Genomic DNA, 19,309 nt, shown 5'->3' on the forward strand with positions numbered 1-19,309 from the left:
TCACAGGCACTGCTTAAAACTCCACAGAGACTCCACACGAGGGGAAGTACCTAAAGTCATTGCTCCCTGGAGACCAGAGAGGTCAGCGAAGGAATGATAGGAAGCTTGAGGTGGGACCCAGATTCCTGCAGCCAGAGGATGAGCTAGCCCAGTGGAGGCCCCAAGGAAGAGGCAGTTACAGGCCCTGAGGCCAGGCTTAACTTTTGATACCTTGGTGGCTGCAGTCTGCCTTTCTGTATGATGGTATTATTCAGGCATGTGGTACCAAATTCAGAAGGTTCAAACATGCTCATTGAGATGCTCTGACAGTGCCTCAGCCCACATTCAGCAGGCTGGCTATGTGTTCTTCCAGAAATGTTAGGTAATCTTTGTGAACAGCCTTGTTGTCTCCAAGCAAGCGCATGTCAGTCTTAATGTTGCATTTTGCTTGCAAAAGATCAGATAAGTCCAAGCATGCTGCTTATTCTGACCCAATTCCACAACATTGTATTGAAACCAGTTCTTTTTTCTTATTTTTTTGCAGTTACTGGAGCATCGGGTGTCCCTGAAAACAACCCACCTTGTACTGTGAACATCCCTATTGCACCAATCCACAGCTCAGCTCAAGCTCTGTCCCCCACACAGAGCATAGGGCTGGTACAGTCCCTGCTGGCCAATCAAAATGTGCAGCTGGATGTCTTGACCAACCAGACAACAGCTGTGGGGGCAGTAGAGCATGCGGGTGACGCTGCCACCCAGTACCCAGTTTCCAGCCGCTACTCCAATCCCGGACAGGTGATTTTTGGAGGTGTCGAAATGGGCCGCATCATTCAGAACCCTCCTCAGTTGCCTTTGCCGCCACCACCGCCGCCACCACCGCCACAGCCACAGCCACAGCCACAGGGCCTGCAGCTGTCTGTGGTGGACCATGAGCACCTGCAGAAGTCAGCCAAGGCCCTGCGGCCAGTGCCTCAGCTGGCAGCTGAGGGGGATGCAGTGGTTTTCAGTGCCCCCCAGGAGGTCCAGGTGGCGAAGATGAATCCCCCACCCCCCTACCCTGGAACCATCCCTGCTGCCCCCACCACGGCAGCACCTCCACCGCCTCTGCCACCACCCCAGCCCCCAGTGGATGTGTGTCTGAAGAAGGGCGATTTCTCCCTCTGCCCCCCGGCAGCGCACTACCAGCCTCCCCTAGGCTATGAAAGGATCACCACCTTTGACAGCAGTGGCAATGTGGAAGAGGTGTGCCGGCCTCGCACTCGCATGCTCTGTTCCCAGAACACCTACACCCTTCCTGGTCCAGGCAGTTCTGCTACCTTGAGACTCACGGCCACTGAGAAGAAGGTCCTCCAGCCCTGCACCAGTGCCACTCTGAACCGCCTGACTGTCCCTCGATACTCCATCCCCACAGGGGATCCACCTCCATACCCTGAAATTGCTAGTCAGCTGGCCCAGGGACGGAGTGCTGCTCAAAGACTGGACAACAGTCTCATCCATGCCACCCTACGAAGGAACAACCGTGAGGTTGCACTTAAGATGGCCCAGCTAGCTGACAGCTCCCGCCCCCCGCTGCAGCCCCTGGCCAAGCCTAAGGGTGGCCCCAGTGGGCCGGTGGCACAGCTCCCAGCAAGGCCTCCACCTGCCCTGTATACCTGCAGCCAGTGCAGTGGAGCCGGGTCCAGCTCACAGCCAGGGGCCGCCCTGGCCCATGCTATCAGCACCTCCCCGCTGGCCTCCCAGTCCTCCTACAATCTGCTGAGCCCTCCGGACACCTCCCGGGATCGCACTGACTATGTCAATTCCGCCTTCACCGAGGATGAAGCCCTGTCCCAGCACTGTCAGCTGGAGAAGCCTCTGAGGCATCCCCCACTTCCTGAAGCTACTGTCACAGTGAAGCGGCCTCCCCCTTACCAGTGGGACCCTGTGCTGGGTGAGGATGTTTGGGTTCCTCAGGAAAGGACAGCACAGCCTGCAGTGCCCAACCCCTTAAAACTGTCCCCTCTGATGCTAGGGCAAGGCCAGCACCTGGACGTAGCTCGAGTGCCCTTCGTGTCTCCCAAGTCTCCGTCCAGCCCCACTGCCACCTTCCAGACGGGGTATGGCATGGGAGTGCCATATCCAGGCAGCTACACCAACCCCTCTTTGCCTGGAGTGCAGGCTCCATGCTCCCCTAAAGATGCCCTGTCGCCAGCACGGTTTGCACAACAGGAGTCTGCTGTCGTTCTCCAGCCAGCGTACCCACCCAGCCTCTCCTATTGCACCTTGCCCCCCACATACCCAGGAAGCAGCACATGCTCCAGTTTACAGCTGCCACCTATCGCCTTGCACCCTTGGAGTTCCTATAGCACCTGCCCGCCCATGCAAAACCCCCAGGGCACTCTCCCCTCCAAGCCCCACTTAGTGGTGGAGAAACCTCTTGTGTCCCCACCACCTGCTGAGCTCCAAAGCCACATGGGCACGGAGGTGATGGTAGAGACTGCAGACAATTTCCAGGAAGTGCTGTCTCTGACAGAGAGCCCTGTCCCCCAGAGAACAGAAAAGTTTGGAAAGAAGAACCGGAAGCGCCTGGATAGCCGAGCAGAGGAAGGAAGTGTTCAGGCCATCACTGAGGGAAAAGTAAAAAAGGATGCGAGGACTTTGAGTGACTTTAATTCTCTCATCTCCAGCCCCCGCCTGGGGAGAGAGAAGAAGAAAGTGAAAAGTCAGAAAGACCAACTGAAATCCAAGAAGTTGAACAAGACGAACGAGTTCCAGGACAGCTCCGAGAGCGAGCCTGAGCTGTTCATCAGCGGGGATGAGCTGATGAACCAAGGCCAGGGCAGCAAGAAGGGCTGGAAGAGCAAGCGGAGCCTGCGGACGGCCAGCGAGCTGGAGGAGTTCAAGTGCCGCAAAGCCAGCGAGAAGGAGGATGGGCGGCTGGGCAGCCAGGGCTTTGTGTATGTGATGGCAAACAAACAGCCTCTGTGGAATGAAGCCACCCAGGTGTACCAGCTGGACTTTGGAGGAAGAGTGACCCAGGAATCTGCCAAGAACTTCCAGATCGAGCTGGAGGGGCGGCAGGTAAGGAGACTAGCCGTTGAGCAAATGGGCCGGTTGTACGGACTGGAGGAACAAGCCCTTAAAAGGCCAGGCAGGAAGCACAAAATAACTCACACCTCTTGAGTGGAACTAGTTGGTTTGGGCTCTAATTCTCAGAGTACCTTCTGATGCCTTCTCGTGTACTTTAAATCCAAGTGATGCATGCACATTGGTCAGATGGTTCCATGATGGTTCCATGAGATCAGAAAGAAAAACCACAGACCCCACCCATTCCTTCACCACCTGCTCTTCCTTCAGTTGCAGGTGTCTCCTGGAGTCGGGGCTTTCTGGTATCTGTCATTACATTTGTAAAGAACGTACATTTTAGTGTATTGGTATTGCTGTTTTGGCCATCATATGCTGTCTTCCTCCTGTGTAACTCTCAACTGATTGTGCCATCTGCTTCCCTCAGCAGCTGGCAAACCTGGCTACCTCTCCTGCTTTTTCATTTCACAGAAGGCTTCCTCAAGACAGTGCAGTTTGGATAGAGAGATTATAGTATATACAGTACCCCTTCTTTCTCAGCTGCTTCTTACCCTGCCTCCCCTATCTCATATGTACACAGGAGAACTGCCCCCTCTTTCCCAGTTTAAGCAGTAGGCATTAGTGACTGCATTGTGTCAGTAAGTAATTAATGGCTGAGCCTTGTATGAGTTTTTCCTGAATGTTTTAATTGCCTAGTTATTGTTTGTTTATTTCTCTGTCTATTGCTAATTCATCCTCTAGTTCTCTAATAGAAGGCAAGTTCCCTCTTGGTCCAGATCAGGACAATAGAAGACAAATCGTGTTTCTTACATCACAGATGGCCTCTAAACCTGCCACCTCAGTTCACCTCTTGACCATCCTGAGAAGTCCATCCATTTAAATTTCATTTTTACTTAATTAACTCATCAAATATTTGTACTGCCTGATGTGTGCCTGGCAGTTTCTAAGCCAAGAATCAGCAGACTGGCCCATGGATGCATCTAGCCCCTTTCCTCTGTTTGTAAATAAAGTTTTATTGAAACACAGTTCTTCCTACTCAAATCTACAACTACTTTTATCACAAGCCAAGTTGAGTGGTTCTACAGAGTATATTAATTACAGGCCTAAAATGTTTATCAGCACTTTATAGAAAGCTTGTCAGCCCTTATTCCAAGTGAAATTAAAAATATTGAGAGACATGGAAGTAACTGTTCTCATGTGTCTTTCAAAAAAGGGAGAAAGACCACAAAGAAATGAGTGTGTATCCTGTGCTGTGATGTAGTAATCTCATATTCTGAGGCCACAGGAAGTGCCAAAGTCACAAGTTGAACAAGGGAAGGAGGAACATGGTAGAAAGGAGGTTGTGATATTCTAGAAAAGTGACCAGGGAAGCCTGCTCTGAGGCAAAGACCTTGGACAAAGATGGCATATCTCTGGTCTCTCTCAGAACGTGAAGTCTTCTTTTCTCTCTCCTGGAGAACCCACTTTATCTCACCTGTGGCACTCGTGAGCTCCTTGTCATCCTTACATTGTCACCCATGACCCTCTGTCCTGTTCCCTATAAACCTGTAGATAGAGAAGCCCTGTCAGCGTCAGTGACGTGGGTCTCTAGACCTCTCCTGGACGATGCTCTCTGCTTCCCTCGGAGTTGGCACGTCTGGCTGCTGCTCACTGCCTCTTCCTTTCCTGCGCTCCTTCCCTAGGTGATGCAGTTTGGACGGATTGACGGTAACGCCTACATCCTAGACTTCCAGTACCCCTTCTCGGCTGTGCAGGCTTTCGCCGTTGCCCTGGCCAACGTGACTCAGCGCCTGAAGTGAAGAGACAGATGCAGGAGGAGACATGCCAGGAGCTGTCGGAGGAAGACATGCTGCTGCCGCTGCTGCCGCCGCCCAGGAGGAGTGGGGACCGTGGCGGGAGAAGAAGCCAGCAGGCCAGGAGGGCGCTGATCATAGGCATGGTCGTTGTCCAGTTGCCCTTGCTGTCCCTCCTTCTTCTTTGGATAGAGTGGTGTTTGAAAGCCAAGAATGTGAGCTCGCTTGTGTTCTTGAAGGCAGTGGAGCTTGGCTATAGATTGCTTTACTGGTTTTCAGTTACTAGGACAAGGGCCTTTGGAAAGAAGACAGAATAGCTTCAAGCCTGCTCTTCTTTTAGACATGGGGAGCGTGTGTTAGTGTTCATTCTTCATGTCCTTTGGCCTCTGTTACCCTTCCAACATTATAACTAGTGCAAAAAAAAACTTTTCTTTCAACACAACCAAAACTCGGGAGGAGTCAGCTTGTCTTGTGGGGGAGGACAGTGCTTAATTCACACACATGTGCTGCTCACTAGAAGGTACCTGTATGAGTGAAGGACACATATGCAAATGCCTTGGGCTCTGCTGATGTAAGCCAAGGTAAATTGGGTGCTGTCACCAGTGTGACTATGAGGAGAGACACTGCCCTTGGAGACAGACCTACAGCACTCTGCAGACACCTGGGTGAGTTGGTGGTATGGCTTGTGCAAGGCTATTCTCTTCCAAGGATACTGGTTGGAAACCCCACTAGTTTCTTGACAAAGTCAGAATCTCATCTGACTTTGGGAGAAGGTAGGAGCTATCCGAGGGTAGATCCAGACTTGGGCAAAGCTGGGCTTATATCACAGTCATCAGAATGGTCAGTCACCAGGTACCTTCACTTGTCAAGAAACCTCCTTTGTTCTCCCTAATCCTTTGTTTGTTTTAATCCAGAACATGTTACTGTAAACATCTTTCTCTTTAGGTCTCATTTACTCTGCCTTTTCTGCAGTGTAAAGGAGACTTGGTTTGAAGCTACACCACTCCTTCCCTTGGCCACATTAAAATTCAGTTGATTTGAAGGCTTTCCTTCAATTATAAGTGTGATCAAAATATTTGTACATTTCCCAGGATATTAAAAGATAAAGCTATGGTCAGCTCTTTGGGAAAAGCTCCACAGTATTCTCTACGGGAAAAGGAACCGTCTTTGGGTGTATAGACTGTACTGGAAGAGGAACCACTGGAAAACCTTGTTAAGACATCCAACATAGGTAGTTGGCTGTCTGTACTTCATTCCTCCTGTCTGTAGAGTCCTTGCCTGGCTTCTTCTCCTCGTGGGAACACACCTTGGGCAAATGTCCAGACCTTGTAGTAAGAAGCAGTTCACGTTGTTGTGGTTCCTAGCTGTGGTGTTGTTCGTCACCAGAGCACAGGAACTGTCTGCTGGCTTTGACTAAGTCTGGGTTTTATTTGAAAACTGACAAGTGGAAGATGCTACAGGAAATTCTTTTTAGCTGAAACATTGTGTTTTTGTTTTTGTTTTTTCTTGCATTTGGTTTAAGAATTAGAAAAGAAACTGTCTGGTTTCTTGATCTGAGAAAATTAAATGACTTCTCATTCTTCCCAAATTCCAAAGAAACACCAACAAGGACTTCTCACAGCGGATACTGGAGTTTTCCTATCACAGTTGAAATATGGGAGCTGATTCTCAAGGGTCAGCTGTCCCAGCAAGAGTTGTTAGTCCATTGGAATGACTGTTGGTTCACCTTCGTTTCTGTAGCTTGAAAAGGTGTGTCAGTGCTTTCCGTCAGTTGTGCAATACGGCTGTAGCCTTTCAGTTGATGAAATAATTTAAATGCAATTTCCTTTGTTTTGTTGTCTGAGAGAGTTATTTATCTTGTTCTTTATAGTATTCTTGGGAACTATTTTGTTAACTATGTATTGGTGATTTATGCCCATTTCATTATTTATTTAGAAAAATAGTACCTTTGTAATGACTTATTTGGTGGCAATATATTTTGCTGCAAAAAATAAAGAGACTATGACAAGATTTTTTTTTTTGCTGGATAATTTGTAACTTTCTTGAGAATTGGGAGAAAATCCTCTTAATCCCTTAAAAGATAAATTCACTCTTTATCTCAGTATTGATTATATGCAAAATAGGCTATTTCTTTGAGATAGCATACCCGAAGGTAGTATTTTTCCTTATTTTGAAAATTGTAGTTAAAAATAAAAAGTGATAGGACATAAGGAAAAGTGAGACCTTAGATAAGAGTAGCAAAAGAGGAACCTTAATCAATAACCTTCAAAATTTTTTAGTTCTAACTGGCTTTTTGCAAAAGCTGCAAAGGTTATACTTATAACTTTGCTAAATAAGATCAAATATGGAGGAAAGCGTCTCTGAAAGGTATTTTTCATCCATGGAGATGCAGGTTTCCTGTCTTGAATAATGTGTGACCTGTGAGCTGCAGAATAGAGCAAGAGCGTCTTCCACCCTCTAGACTCCTCTCCCAGTCTAAGGAGGAGGAGTCTCAGGTACCACCTGTGCAGGAGGCTGCTGGCTGCAGCAGTTGGGACACAGTGTCACGTAAGATAACTGCTTCTTTTCAAAATTGCATCATCTAGTCAACATCATTGGGTTAAATTCTCCTCAAGTTAAGACTTCAAGTAACAGAATTCTAGGTGCTTCATGGTTATTAACAGCAATTTGTGAATGTTGCAATGTCTCATTGGATCCCTAAATTAAAAAACAGTCAACTCCATAAAGACTTTTAGAAAAACAGTATATTAATAAACAAAAACCAGCATTAAATTTGTTTGGCTCTAACCTCATCAAAACAGAGGTCATAGATGTTTGTAACAGTTACCCATTTGAATCTATATCCTGAGAAAAACTGGACCAATAAAGCTAGGAATACTCAGAGCTCTAATGGACACAGGAAGCAAAAGCTCGTGCATGTTGGTCCTTTTCATCCACACTCCTGCTCCCCTGTGGAATGTCCATTCTGTCATCAAAGGTCAGGGGGCCAAGGTCGAATTGCTCTGTCACAGGGGTGGAGAGTGACTCTGGGCAAGCCCTGAGGGTGTCTGGCCTCCTTTGTCCATCTCTTAAATGAAAGGGATGCCTATGCAAATTTGAAAACTCCATTCTAGCTCCAGCAGCCTAATTCAGCAGCTCATCTTCCCCTTCATGAGGGTGAAAGTATGTTTCAAAACATGGTCTTTTTGTAGGAAAAAAAAAACCAAAACAGTTCTTTTCCTGAGTCGAAGCTGTCTACTTGAACAGAAACCAGCATGTTTACCATGTCTGTGAAAGTTCACCCCTAAAATAATGTCTTTGGAACCATGTTTAGTCTACTAAAATTACAGAAGCACCAAATCCAAGTACAGTGGAAGTCCCTATGAGGGTCCTCTCCTCAGTGGGCTCCCGGAAGTTAAATGAGGGACTGTATTGAGAGCAGGTTCAGAAAGGAAAGGAGTGTCACTCATAGCTTGCCTCCTTTAGAGCATTCATGTGTAAGAGTACTAGACTTTTTCAAAAAATTTTGAGAAAGGGACCTGTGGGAAGGGAGCCCGTGCTGTCCCTGCCTGGGCTGTGGCTGGGTTGACAACATTAGCTGTTTCCAGGTGTCCTTTGAGTTCCTGGACTTGATGGCAGCATACATTTCAGAACTACACCACGGTGTATCTATCTCCTTATCTCTGGCTGATAAGCTCTGGAGGACTGTGGCTTATTTTGTTTCCTTCCCCCCCCCCCCCCCCCCCCCCGCTTTGTGCAGTTTTCTCGTGACTTTAATTGAATCTGTATTTTCTGTTTACAAGTTGATTTTAAGGGGAGGGGTAGGATTTTAGGATCTTGTTTATTGTAGATAATTTTTTTTCTCGTGTTGTAGAAAAGCATGGGTTATACATTCGAGTGGAAAAGGCACCGTATTATTTACCAAAGGTGTGTTGTTTGCATTTGTCTATAAAGCATTCTTTTAGTCCTGTAAGTTTGGACATAATTTCCAAGTTTACTGCTGTTGCTACTGCTGGCATCTATCTTTCTCCTTCTCTCATCTTTTTATTCTCATAAATGTGCATTGTGGGGTGCAGAGGTCACAGACCAGACGAGACCACCAGCATGTTCTTGTCCACACTTTGGGAACAGCGTGCACTGTTTTGTACACGTCAGCCCCCCCCCCATCCCTGCCATGTTGGTTTTTATCTTTTGTTCGTTCAGCATCTTGCTTTGTTTAACTTTGCAGATGAGATCTGTTGGGAGTCACCATTGATTTTCGGTGAGCTCTCCCGTATCTGCCTGTATTTGTATGGCTTTGTAGTCTCCATTGTGCAGGAAGTATGCTAGAAGGGATTAATGGTTTGCATTCAGAATGATGTAGTTTGTCTAAATTATTTTGCCTATGTTATTGAGATGGGTTACTCTCATTTTTTTCTTGATGATTTGAAATTGTAAGATTTGTCCAGCTATTGCTTAATAAAATTTTGCAGATCAAAAAAACAAACCCAGTTATATGTGTGTCAAGTTTGAATGATAGGTCTTGGGTCATTTGAGAAGAAATGGCCTTTTCCATTGGCATGACCTTCTGACCCCCCAGTTGCTTCAGGGGTCCCCTGGGAAATGCCAACGTGACTGGGAACACTAAAATGTCCCTGCCGTTCCACTGCTGAGTTTGAGAGGTAGGATTGTGTTGTCTACTTGGTGAATTGCTTTGACTTTTTATTTTTTCTTCTTTTTGAAAAAGACTCCAGTAAAGAATGCATGTATAATCTGGGATGACACTGACTTTACCAGATTGTGTAGCCTGATTTGTGCTACTTACTAATTTTTTCTAATAAATGTTTAGTTATATCATGGGGGCAGAAATGAACGCATCTGAATAGTACCTAAAAGATCAGAGGTGCCAAAGAAGTTGACGCCTTAGTTACTTTGTGGGAAACTGTTAAAACTCAGTTTTAAGCCATTTTGCTAAAACACACCAGTGTAACTGCTGACTGGTATGAAGTGCTTGCAGGCCTCCTTACTCTTTAGCCATGGTGTGGGGGCTGGAGCATCGGGAACATATGGACAAGCACTTTCCAGGGTCTGTCTACAGAACACAGTTGTGCTCACTTGGGGCTTAAGGAGTGAGAATACAAACCTGCACAACTAACTCCAGCACAACCTAATTATGAATTATTCTAAAATAATTATGGGATTATAAATCAGTGCTTTATATAACCAAAAGATGACCTACTTCCTATCTCATTTTGTTATGAGTGTTCATGAGCATTGGGGAATATTCATGACGTCTTCACTTAAACCAAGTACCAAGTCCTCCCGCCCACTGACATTCTCAACACCTAGCTCCTCCCTGGGCCTGCTGGAAGGAGATGCATCCAGGGTTTGTACTACCAAAGTACAAACCACTTGTCATCTTTGGAGTAATTCAGTCAAGTCAGGGTTTCCAAGAATGATTTATGACTTTTAAAGATTTAATTTTACTTTATATGTAAGAGTATTTTGCCTGCATGTATGTGTGTACACCGTGTGTGTGCCTACTGCCTGTAGAGGTCAGAAGCATTCATTTGAGCCCCTGGAACTGGAGGTTATGGACAGCTGAGACCCACCATGTGAATGCTGGGTGTCAAACCTGTTTGTTCTGCAAGAGCAAAAGGTGCTTGCAACCACTGAGCCAGCTCTCTAGCCTGGAAAGAGAACTTGGAAAATCTCCATCTATAAACTCAGTTTAGAAATGTTGTGTTCTGTTAATTAGTTTTAATTACCTTTTCCTAGAAAAATAAGGGATAAGTTTCCATCTCCTAGCTCCAAAAATTGAGTGTGAAAAGGAGTGCCTGCCTCAAGGAGACTGCAGTGTAGTTTCCCAAGGATGTAGAAATACTAACCAGAGCATGATGCCCTGACTTCACTTCGAAGAAGATGCTGTTCACCTCCCTTTTTATAAGGACAAAATTGGATCATTGAAGAGGTTGAAATGATTGCTGGATTCCATAGACAAAAGCCAGTCCTAAAACCAAATCCAAGGTTTCTGGGTCACATTAGTGAGGAGACCTCAATTATTCCTACATTCTCACTCTCTTCTTTGTTTGGTTTGAGACAAAGTCTCCATATATCCCCAGCTGTCCTGGAACTAGCTATGTGGACCAGGCTGGCCTCACTCCTAAAGATCCACTTGCCTCTGCCTTCTAAGTGCTGGTATTAAGGGCGTGTGCTGTGCCAGGCTCCAGCTCCCCGCTCCTGCTTAGTAACAACCTATTCGTAACCAATCATCTGTGATGGGCTACCCTTGCTCTTCCCTAATGAGCTTGTTCATTCCGGAGGTATTCTCATCTCAGTACTTTCAAATCTGAATTTTTGAAGTCCAAAAGCTTGTCTCACAGACTATATTGTTCAGCCAGGTATCACAAAGAGCACGGATTAATGTACATGTGTTCATCTGCAGCTCTTAGAAACATTTGTGCCATCTGCTGAAAATACGAAGCTATTCATATGTCCAGCAGCCGCACTCCTGGGGTCTTTTAAGTTTCTGCTACACCGATGGCTTCAAGTGAAGAAGGTTGTGCCATTGTGGAGCAAAACCCAGCAAGAACCCAGTGTCAGGAGCAGACAGAGGTGCACGGTCCCTTCGTGTTTTTTCTCTGGGTTTCCTGCTGCCTACTTCTCTCCGCAGGGAAGTGTGCTCCTGGACCACAGAGGATGTGAAAGCACGCCGGCACTCAGTTCTCTTGAGTCAGGGGTGGGAGCCTTCTGTGAAGCATCGAGACTTTGAAGCTGGAGACGAGGTAAGAGAGCTCTTGGGAAATTACAGCACCATAAATGTGAAATGACTGTTTATATTAGTGAGAAATAAGTCTGAAGGATTTCTTCAACTCCAGCTCTCTTCTCTTCGGCGTGAGCAGTTTGACCTCCTCCCAGCTCAGCATTTTAGGAACTTGGGAATCCCGCTCGCCCTGCGGGCCCATGCTCCTCTGCAGGTGCGCTCCCTCACCTGGTGCTTTTGCAGCCATTCGCCAGATATACAGCTGTGACTGACTCCCTTGTCCCGCCCCACAGCACCCCTGAAAGGAGGGGGAAGCCAGATGGATAGAGTCTGGGAGCATAGCAGGCCTCAGCCACCGATCCAGTTGCCTTCCCTCAGCAGGGCCAGCCAGCCCTACCCTCCTGGGCCCTCAGGGTAGACAGGGCCCAGTGCTTCTCTTGACTTCCAGAACAGCAAGACTGGGTCCTCCTGATGCCGTTCCCATTCTTTGCTGGGAACTGAGACATAGCTCTCCCAGTTCTCTCTTGGACTGGAAGGTCTTCTGTGACTCCTCCTTTGACATGAAGCATCTGACGGATGCTGCCCCAAAGATCTCCTGTGAACCTGTCAAGGTCTTGCACTTTGGCCCGGTAGTGGGTACAGTTTCTTTTCACAGGTTGGCTTCTTGTTTTGCTCTGTGGTACTTGTTTTTCCTCTCACCCAAGTGAAAGGCAAGCGGCCTGGACAGCAGAGGCCAGTACAGGGGCAACTCCCGTGGGAGGGCCGTGCTCAAGGAGTGACTTTCTTTCTGTGTGCCCTCAGGGTCCTGGCTTCTGCTCCTGCCTTTGTCAGGCTCCTGCTGCTGACTGGAGGAGGTGGGAGTGTGGTCTCTCTCCGTGGTAGACGGTTCAGGCCCGCCCTTTGTTGTAAAGCTGTGGGAAACACTCCTCTGGTCCTCACTCGTCCCTGCTGGGGCCCATCTCCAGCAGCGGGAAAGTGGTGTCTTGGATGACTGCAGATCCCGCCCTGTAGTCTGCCAAAGGAGGGTTGCCTTATAGCTGCAGGTCATACAGTTTATTGAACCCTTAGACTCTTCTGGTCCATCCCAGGCCCCTAGGAGTTAGCAACTTGGCTTCCTCCTGCCTATCAGTTCCCAGATGCTGCACCCAGAGATGGGAGTCTCCCCCTTGTGTGGTGATATTGTGTTCCCCAAAATATTGTGCACCCTAATAAACTTATTTGGGGTCAGAAAACAGAACAGCCACTAGATAGACATAGAGGCCAGAAAATGGTGGTACATACGCCTTTAATCCTATCACTTGGGAGGCAGAGATCCATCTGGATCTCTGTGAATTTAAAGCTACACTGGAAACAGCCAGGCATGGTGACTCACGCCCTTAATCCCAGGAAGTGAGCCTTTAATCCCAGGAAGTGATGGCAGAAAGCAGAAAGGTATATAAGGCGTGAAAACCAGGAACTAGAGCCTGGCTAAGCTTTTAGGCTTTTGAGCAGCAGTTCAGCTGAGATTCATTTGAATGAAGACTCAAAGGCTTCCAGTCTGAGGAAACAGGATCAGCTGAGGAACTGGCAAGGTGAGGTGGCTGTGGCTTGTTCTGCTTCTCTGATCTTCCAGCATTCACCCCAATAACTGGCTCTTTTAAGATTTATTTTACACCCTTGTTTACAGAGCTTCCTCTCATGAGATGAACTTAACAAGCATTCATTTTGGTTTTACCCACACCTCCTAGCAGTTGCTAAGCTACAGAGCTAACTTTAGCTCCAGGGAAGCTGGCAGGAAGGTGGGTGCTGAAGGGGACCCCTGCACAGCGGGGGCTCCCTTCCAGACCCCGTTTTAGGCACAAACCACACCCAAACACCTGCTTCACAGAGATCTTTATTAAAGGGGGAGGAAAAGTTAAAGTGGCTGCTTTCTGACTCGGGCAGAAAAACAGCAGCAAATGCCCTTGCAGGTGTCATCTTAAGAAGAGAGGAAGGGGAGGTCTGTCTTAGAATGGGCCCGGGCTCAGTTGTAAAGGAGATAGAGCCTGAGAAGGGGGAGGGGACAGGGGAAAGGAGGCAGGGGAACTTGTCCCAGAGAGACAAAGGACTGCCTCTGGATAGAGAGGAGACAGGTGGCCCATAGGCAAATGGCAGTTTATAATGGGAAAGGAGGAAACCCTGTGTTAGGATGAGGTTTTAATTTTAATTGCGTGTGTTAATTAGATGAGCCAAAGGGAGCTTCTGATGGCTGGACTTTGGTAGTCAGTCTCAGGAGGAAGAAGTGACCACATAAGGGAATAGACTTTGGCGGCTAGCTTTAGGAATGTAATCTAAGGGTTTTTAGGAAAGCAGAGGCACTGGGAGAGAAGGGCAAGGCCTGCCCGAGCCACATGCTAGAGTGGGCCAGTGGCCCTTCAGGTCAGTCGTCTTCGTCAGAGAACGGAGCCACGGCTCCCAGGAAGAAGTGATGGGTCAGGCTAGACCCTGAGCTTCTTAACCCAAGTCACACAGACCTGCTCCGTCACTGGTGAGGAGTTCTGCCTGCCTGCTCGTCAGCCGCAGCAGGGACAGCCCAGCTCCTGGGTTGCGATGGGTCTCTGCAGCAGCTCTGCCAGCCTCTGATGGCAGAGGGCACCAAGGCAGCCCTTCTGCAGGCCAGCAGCAGCCTTGCCCTCGGCAGTGCTCACTCGTCCCTTCTCGTGACATTGCAGGAAGTTCAAATTTGCCCTCGGATGAAACATGCTAACAGTGCATAAACAGAAGAAAAGGCATGCAAAGTCCCTAGTGTGCACTGGAGCCGCTCACAACATGAAACTCAAAACACAGGGAAAGTGGGTGTTGGAACTGTAGACCAATGCAGCCTGGGGCTGGAGAGATGGCTCAGTGGTTAAGAGCACTGACTCTTCTTCCAGAGGTTCAATTCCCAGCACCCACATGGCAACTAACAACTGTAACTCCCAATACCTGACATCCTCACACAGACATATATGCAGGCAAAATACCAATGTATATGAAATAAAAATAAATTAAAAAAAAAATGTAGACCAAGTTCCTTGGGAGGGTTGAGGCAGGAGGATCACTTGAGTCCAGGAATTTAAACCAGTCTGAATTACAAAGTGATAAGATGTCTTTAAATAACTTAAAGGGGGTGCTGAAAAGATGGCCTGTTAATCAAAAACAGTGCTCTGGCAGAGGACTTGGGTGTGGTTCCCAGTGCCCATATGGCAGCTCACATGGAGTCTCTAACTCCACTTTCAGGGGATCTGACACCTCCTGGCCTCTGTGGCCACCAGGTACACGTGATGCACAAACAGTATATGCCGGTAAAACATCCATACACACAAAATAAACATGAATCAACCTTCAAACAACCAAAAAACAGGACATGGTGGAACATCCCTATAAGGCAGCGATGGGAAGACCCCAAGTCTACCGTCAGCTTGGGCTATACAGTGACTTCGGGACAGCCTGGCATAGAGTAAGTGCTTATCTTGAAAACAGCAGAGCAAAGGTGGAGAGGAAAAGGCCCAGCCACGTGGTAAGGCTTCAGTAATGAAAAGAAGAATGGGGGCCACAGATCGTCTTAAAGGGGGAAGAAATGATTAAAAGAAAATGAATGGGCTCTACAACCAGAGAGGCTTGGTACAGAGTTCCCTGGGCTGTATGTGAGTTGTGTGGTTTTTCCATTTCTTCTCCAGTAGCGAATTTTTGTGACTGAGATTTCATAACATTGCATTCCTTTCAGGGTTGACAGAAGGACTTTAGAGGAAGCCTCTCCTTTGTGGAGGCATGGGGGGAATCGTATCAAAGAGGATGAGGGACCCCTTGTCAGTGTGGCAGATGTCACTGCTAAGCCATAACCATTCCTCGTTCATCCCCAAGATCACATAGGAGGAGTATCAGCATTACATAAACATTCCAAAGTTTAAAGGTGCCGCCATCTTTAAAATATTAAACACTTAAAAATTGAGTCTCTTTAAAGTATTCAGTCTTAAAATTGAAAGTTTTTGTAAAATTCCAAAATATCTTCAAAAGTTCAGTCTGTCAACTGTAGGCTCCTGCAAAATCAAAAAGAAGTTAAATACTTTCTTATTTCAAGAGGAAAGAACCAGGCACAGTCACAATTTGAACAAAGAAAAACCAAACTATCTGTAAACAACTCAATGTCCAATGTCTGGGATTCACTCACCATCTTCTAAGGACTTGAGTCACTTCTCCAGCTCCGTCCTCTGCAGCACACACAGCTTGTCCTCTAGGCTCCTGCTGGCTCCACTCCATCACTGCTGCTGTTCATGGTGGTCATCCCACGGCTCTGGCATCTCCAGAATGCTGGGGCCTTCGGCTGCAACCGGGCCGCACTTTCACCAGTAGCCTCGCATAGGCTCTCTTCATGATGCCAAGACTCGACTTCTCTGCATGACGCCTTTACTCCTTGGCCTTCAACTGCCACTGAGGCTGCACCTGCACCAATGGCCTCTCCTGACCTCTCACAGTGCCGAGCCTCAGCTGCTCTCCGTGACCCCTTCATGCCTTCAAAACCAGTACCACCGGGGTGACTCGTAGATTACCAAATCTGGCTGCCAGTGTAAGGTATGACCTTGGCCGTCTCTGGATCACAGCTTCCCAGAAGATTTCACATCAACGACGATGTTGGTCTCTTTTTAACCACCACTAATTTCTCAGCTCCAATTGACCAGCACTGATTGTCCCAGCAAAGCAAAGGTTTCATTTCAGTAGTTCGGGTCTCTTGTTAATCACAGCCAGTTCTTCAGCCAGCTAACCAGAACTACAGATTATTAATTCCGAGGGTCTAGTAGGGTCTTTGGTTCCCTCTGAACTTCACGAGTCAGGCCTCCATCATCTGCACTGCTCTCGTGTTCTTCGAAGCTCCTCCAGAACAGCCCACTGAGCTCTCAGTGATGAAGCAACTTGAGGAGGAAGGGTTGATTTGGCTTCCACTTTACGTCACTATTAATCATTGAAGGGAGTCCGGACAGGAACTCACACAGAGCAGGAGCATGGAGGCAGGAGCTGATGCAGAGGCCAGGAAGGGGTTCTGCTTACTGGCATGCTCACTGTGGCTTGCTCAGCCTGCTTATAAAACTGAGACCCTCCAGCTCAGGGATGGTACCACCCACATGGGCTGGACCCTCCCACATCAATCACTAATTAAGAAAATGCCCTACAGCTGGACCTTAAGGCGGCCTTTTCTTAAGGTTCCCTCCTTTCAGATGACTCTAGCTTGTGTCACGTTGACATAAAACTGTCAGAACAATGAGAGACAAGGACAGGGGAAGGTCAGAGAAACGAGTCTGGTCCTGAACTATGGAAATGTACTGAGCAGATCGTTGTCTACTGACCCAGTCACCATGCCCATAAGCCTGTTAAGGTGATGGGTGTATACTGTGAGAGAACTTGATCACAGGAGTGCCTTCTTTATGTCCGCATGGATGTGGTTCCCTGTATACTGTGAGAGAGAACTTGATCACAGGAGTGCCTTCTTTATGTCCGCATGGATGTGGTTCCCTGGCATCACAAAGCCAGGAGCAGCAGCCTGCACTGGTCCCTGCTGCTGAATAAAGGTTCTGCTCTGCCCTTGGCAATGCATTGGTCCCGGGTGCGGGACATGGTCTCCTTCATGCAACACTCCTGAGATAAGCACTGAGAACAGGGCAGTGCTGCTAAACGACTCACAACCAGCACTCCAGAATCAGGAGGGCACACAAGCGTGAGGGTCACACGTGTATGTGAGGGTTCTGGACTAAGATGACGTGATGATAAACAACAAAATACATAGTACGCTTTCATTTTAGCCCTATTTAACCGACTTACTGGTGCAGAAAGCTTTTTGTTTTCCTAGACATTTTCCTAGCAACAACCTGATTCCAGTTGATAGTTTCAACATGAATGTCCGTTTATATTTTTATGTTCATTTTTTAAATGAGACAAAAGTAGTGAAACATCTGAAATGTGGCTGCAACCTCCCTCAGATATTAGCAGACTTCTTTGTTGATCTGGATAATCATTTAATATGAGATTTTCTCGATTTTTTTGTTGTGATATTCTTGATGGGACGGCTGCAGATACAGCATAGTTTTCATTTCGCTCCCCTGACACTTGTTCATTTCCCATGAAAACAGGAATCATAGCCTGGGCCTGCTGGCACCTGACCCATCAACCCAGCCACCATAGAGGCTGAGGCAGGAGGATTGGAAGTTGAAGGCTGGCACTCTCAAGTAAGGGTTGGGGTTATAGCTCAGTGATCGAGCGTTTAGCTAATGTTTGCAAAGCCCTACACCAAAACAGTTAAGTGTAAAGCAAGCCGAGATGTGAATCTTCCCACCAAAGTCCGTCCGTCTCCAGGGGCACCAGTGCCCTAGATGCTGGACAGTCCACAGCAGCTTTCCTTTTTCACGATGACTCTGCCTCACCACCAGCTTTTAAGATTCCTAATTTAACTCCCAACTCTCCTGGTTGGTTGGAAATGACTCCAGCATGTTTGAGGTTTGTGTGTGTGTGTGTGTGTTTCAGAACCGGAACAGGCCGGTCTCAGATCCAGGGGCAGTGGAGGGGTGTTTGGTTAGGCAGTCGAAGTCACCCAACTGGTACCTTCAGTAAGCACGTATGGTGTCTGCCACCACGATGCCTGGCTTGGGTGGGAGGCAGTTGTGCTTTGAAGAATACAGTGCCCAGCCTTGCAGTTGCCAACTCACCTGCCTCTGAGGATGCTGAGTCCTCTTACCCACCCAGCATCTAGTACTCAGAGCCCCATAGAAGGGTTCATCCTCCTTCTGTTCCATGGAGCTCCCCACCAAGTCCTCCTGGCTCTTAGTGCTCCTCAAAACCTCTGTAGCTCTCCTCCCTCACATCGGCAGAGGCCTCTCTCTGAGGTGCCTACCCTCTCTTCCCAGGCCAGTCCACTCGGCAACTAGAGTGGAGGTTTTTGCGTTTGTTTCGTTATGTACTGTTTTAAGTAAAATACTAGTGCTACAGTTAAAACCATTTGTGGAAAACCTCAGCTTAAAACTATTTGGCGGCAGCTGAGTGTGTACTTGGGTGTGTGTGCAGTTGCTGGTGACGGGATGGTAATAGGCATCTCTGCATGTTTCTGCATTGTACCATGAAGATCATCAGTACTGACTCAGCCACACATGGACTGGATGACTTATAAATACGGCAGTTGACTTCTCACAATTCTGGGGGGGTAAAGGATGAAACCATGATGCAAGCCTGGTGAGGATCTGGTGAAGGCCAACTGCTTTTTGTTCTCATAATGGTGGGCCAGGGTTAAAAAGCCCTCCAAGATCACTTACTAGGTCATCCAAGAGGGCAACTAGACAGATATCAGCATGATACATAAATATAAAGAGAAAGCTTGGGGATGACTAAGAATGAAAGGGGGCATGACTTCACATAGAGACTATTGTAAAGAAGAAGAATCTGATGGAGGCTGTGTGCCATACATTTGAACACCTGGAAATTGAGTCATTAGTAGAAAATCTTCCTGCAAAGAAATGTCCAAGACCTGTTTTTCCTGGTGAGTGACATCAACTCTGAGGGAACTCCTCCTTCCACTCTTCATATACTTAGAGGAGAAGGTCTGGGTGAGGGAAAGACGGGGCACATTTCTCCTTGGCCCAGCTCCCAATATAAAGCTCTTGGAGTGCTACCCAGACAAGATGACCTCATCAGGAAGGGAAACCAGGCCTCACTTTGTTTTGTGTTGTAGAATATTATTTTAAGGTGTGTTACTTTTGTTTATGTTGCATTTGTT

At 47.5% G+C, this 19,309-nt stretch overlaps 1 protein-coding gene across 6 annotated transcripts in view; it reads left to right on the forward strand.

Moving 5' to 3' along the window:
• The window catches only part of Tulp4 (TUB like protein 4), a 150,458-nt gene extending 141,158 nt beyond the window's left edge, over positions 1-9,300 (forward strand). For all 6 annotated transcript variants that reach the window (XM_015996758.3, XM_076552861.1, XM_076552860.1 and 3 more), the window contains 2 exons: positions 524-3,039; positions 4,725-9,300. In XM_015996758.3, the coding sequence (XP_015852244.2) occupies positions 524-3,039; positions 4,725-4,841 (2,633 nt within the window). In that variant the 3' untranslated portion in view covers positions 4,842-9,300. The remainder of the gene's footprint in view (positions 1-523; positions 3,040-4,724) is intronic.
• The last annotated feature ends 10,009 nt before the right edge of the window (positions 9,301-19,309 follow it).

The sequence above is a fragment of the Peromyscus maniculatus genome, chromosome 16 (assembly GCF_049852395.1).
Source record: "Peromyscus maniculatus bairdii isolate BWxNUB_F1_BW_parent chromosome 16, HU_Pman_BW_mat_3.1, whole genome shotgun sequence".
NCBI classification, from domain to species: domain Eukaryota; kingdom Metazoa; phylum Chordata; class Mammalia; order Rodentia; family Cricetidae; genus Peromyscus; species Peromyscus maniculatus.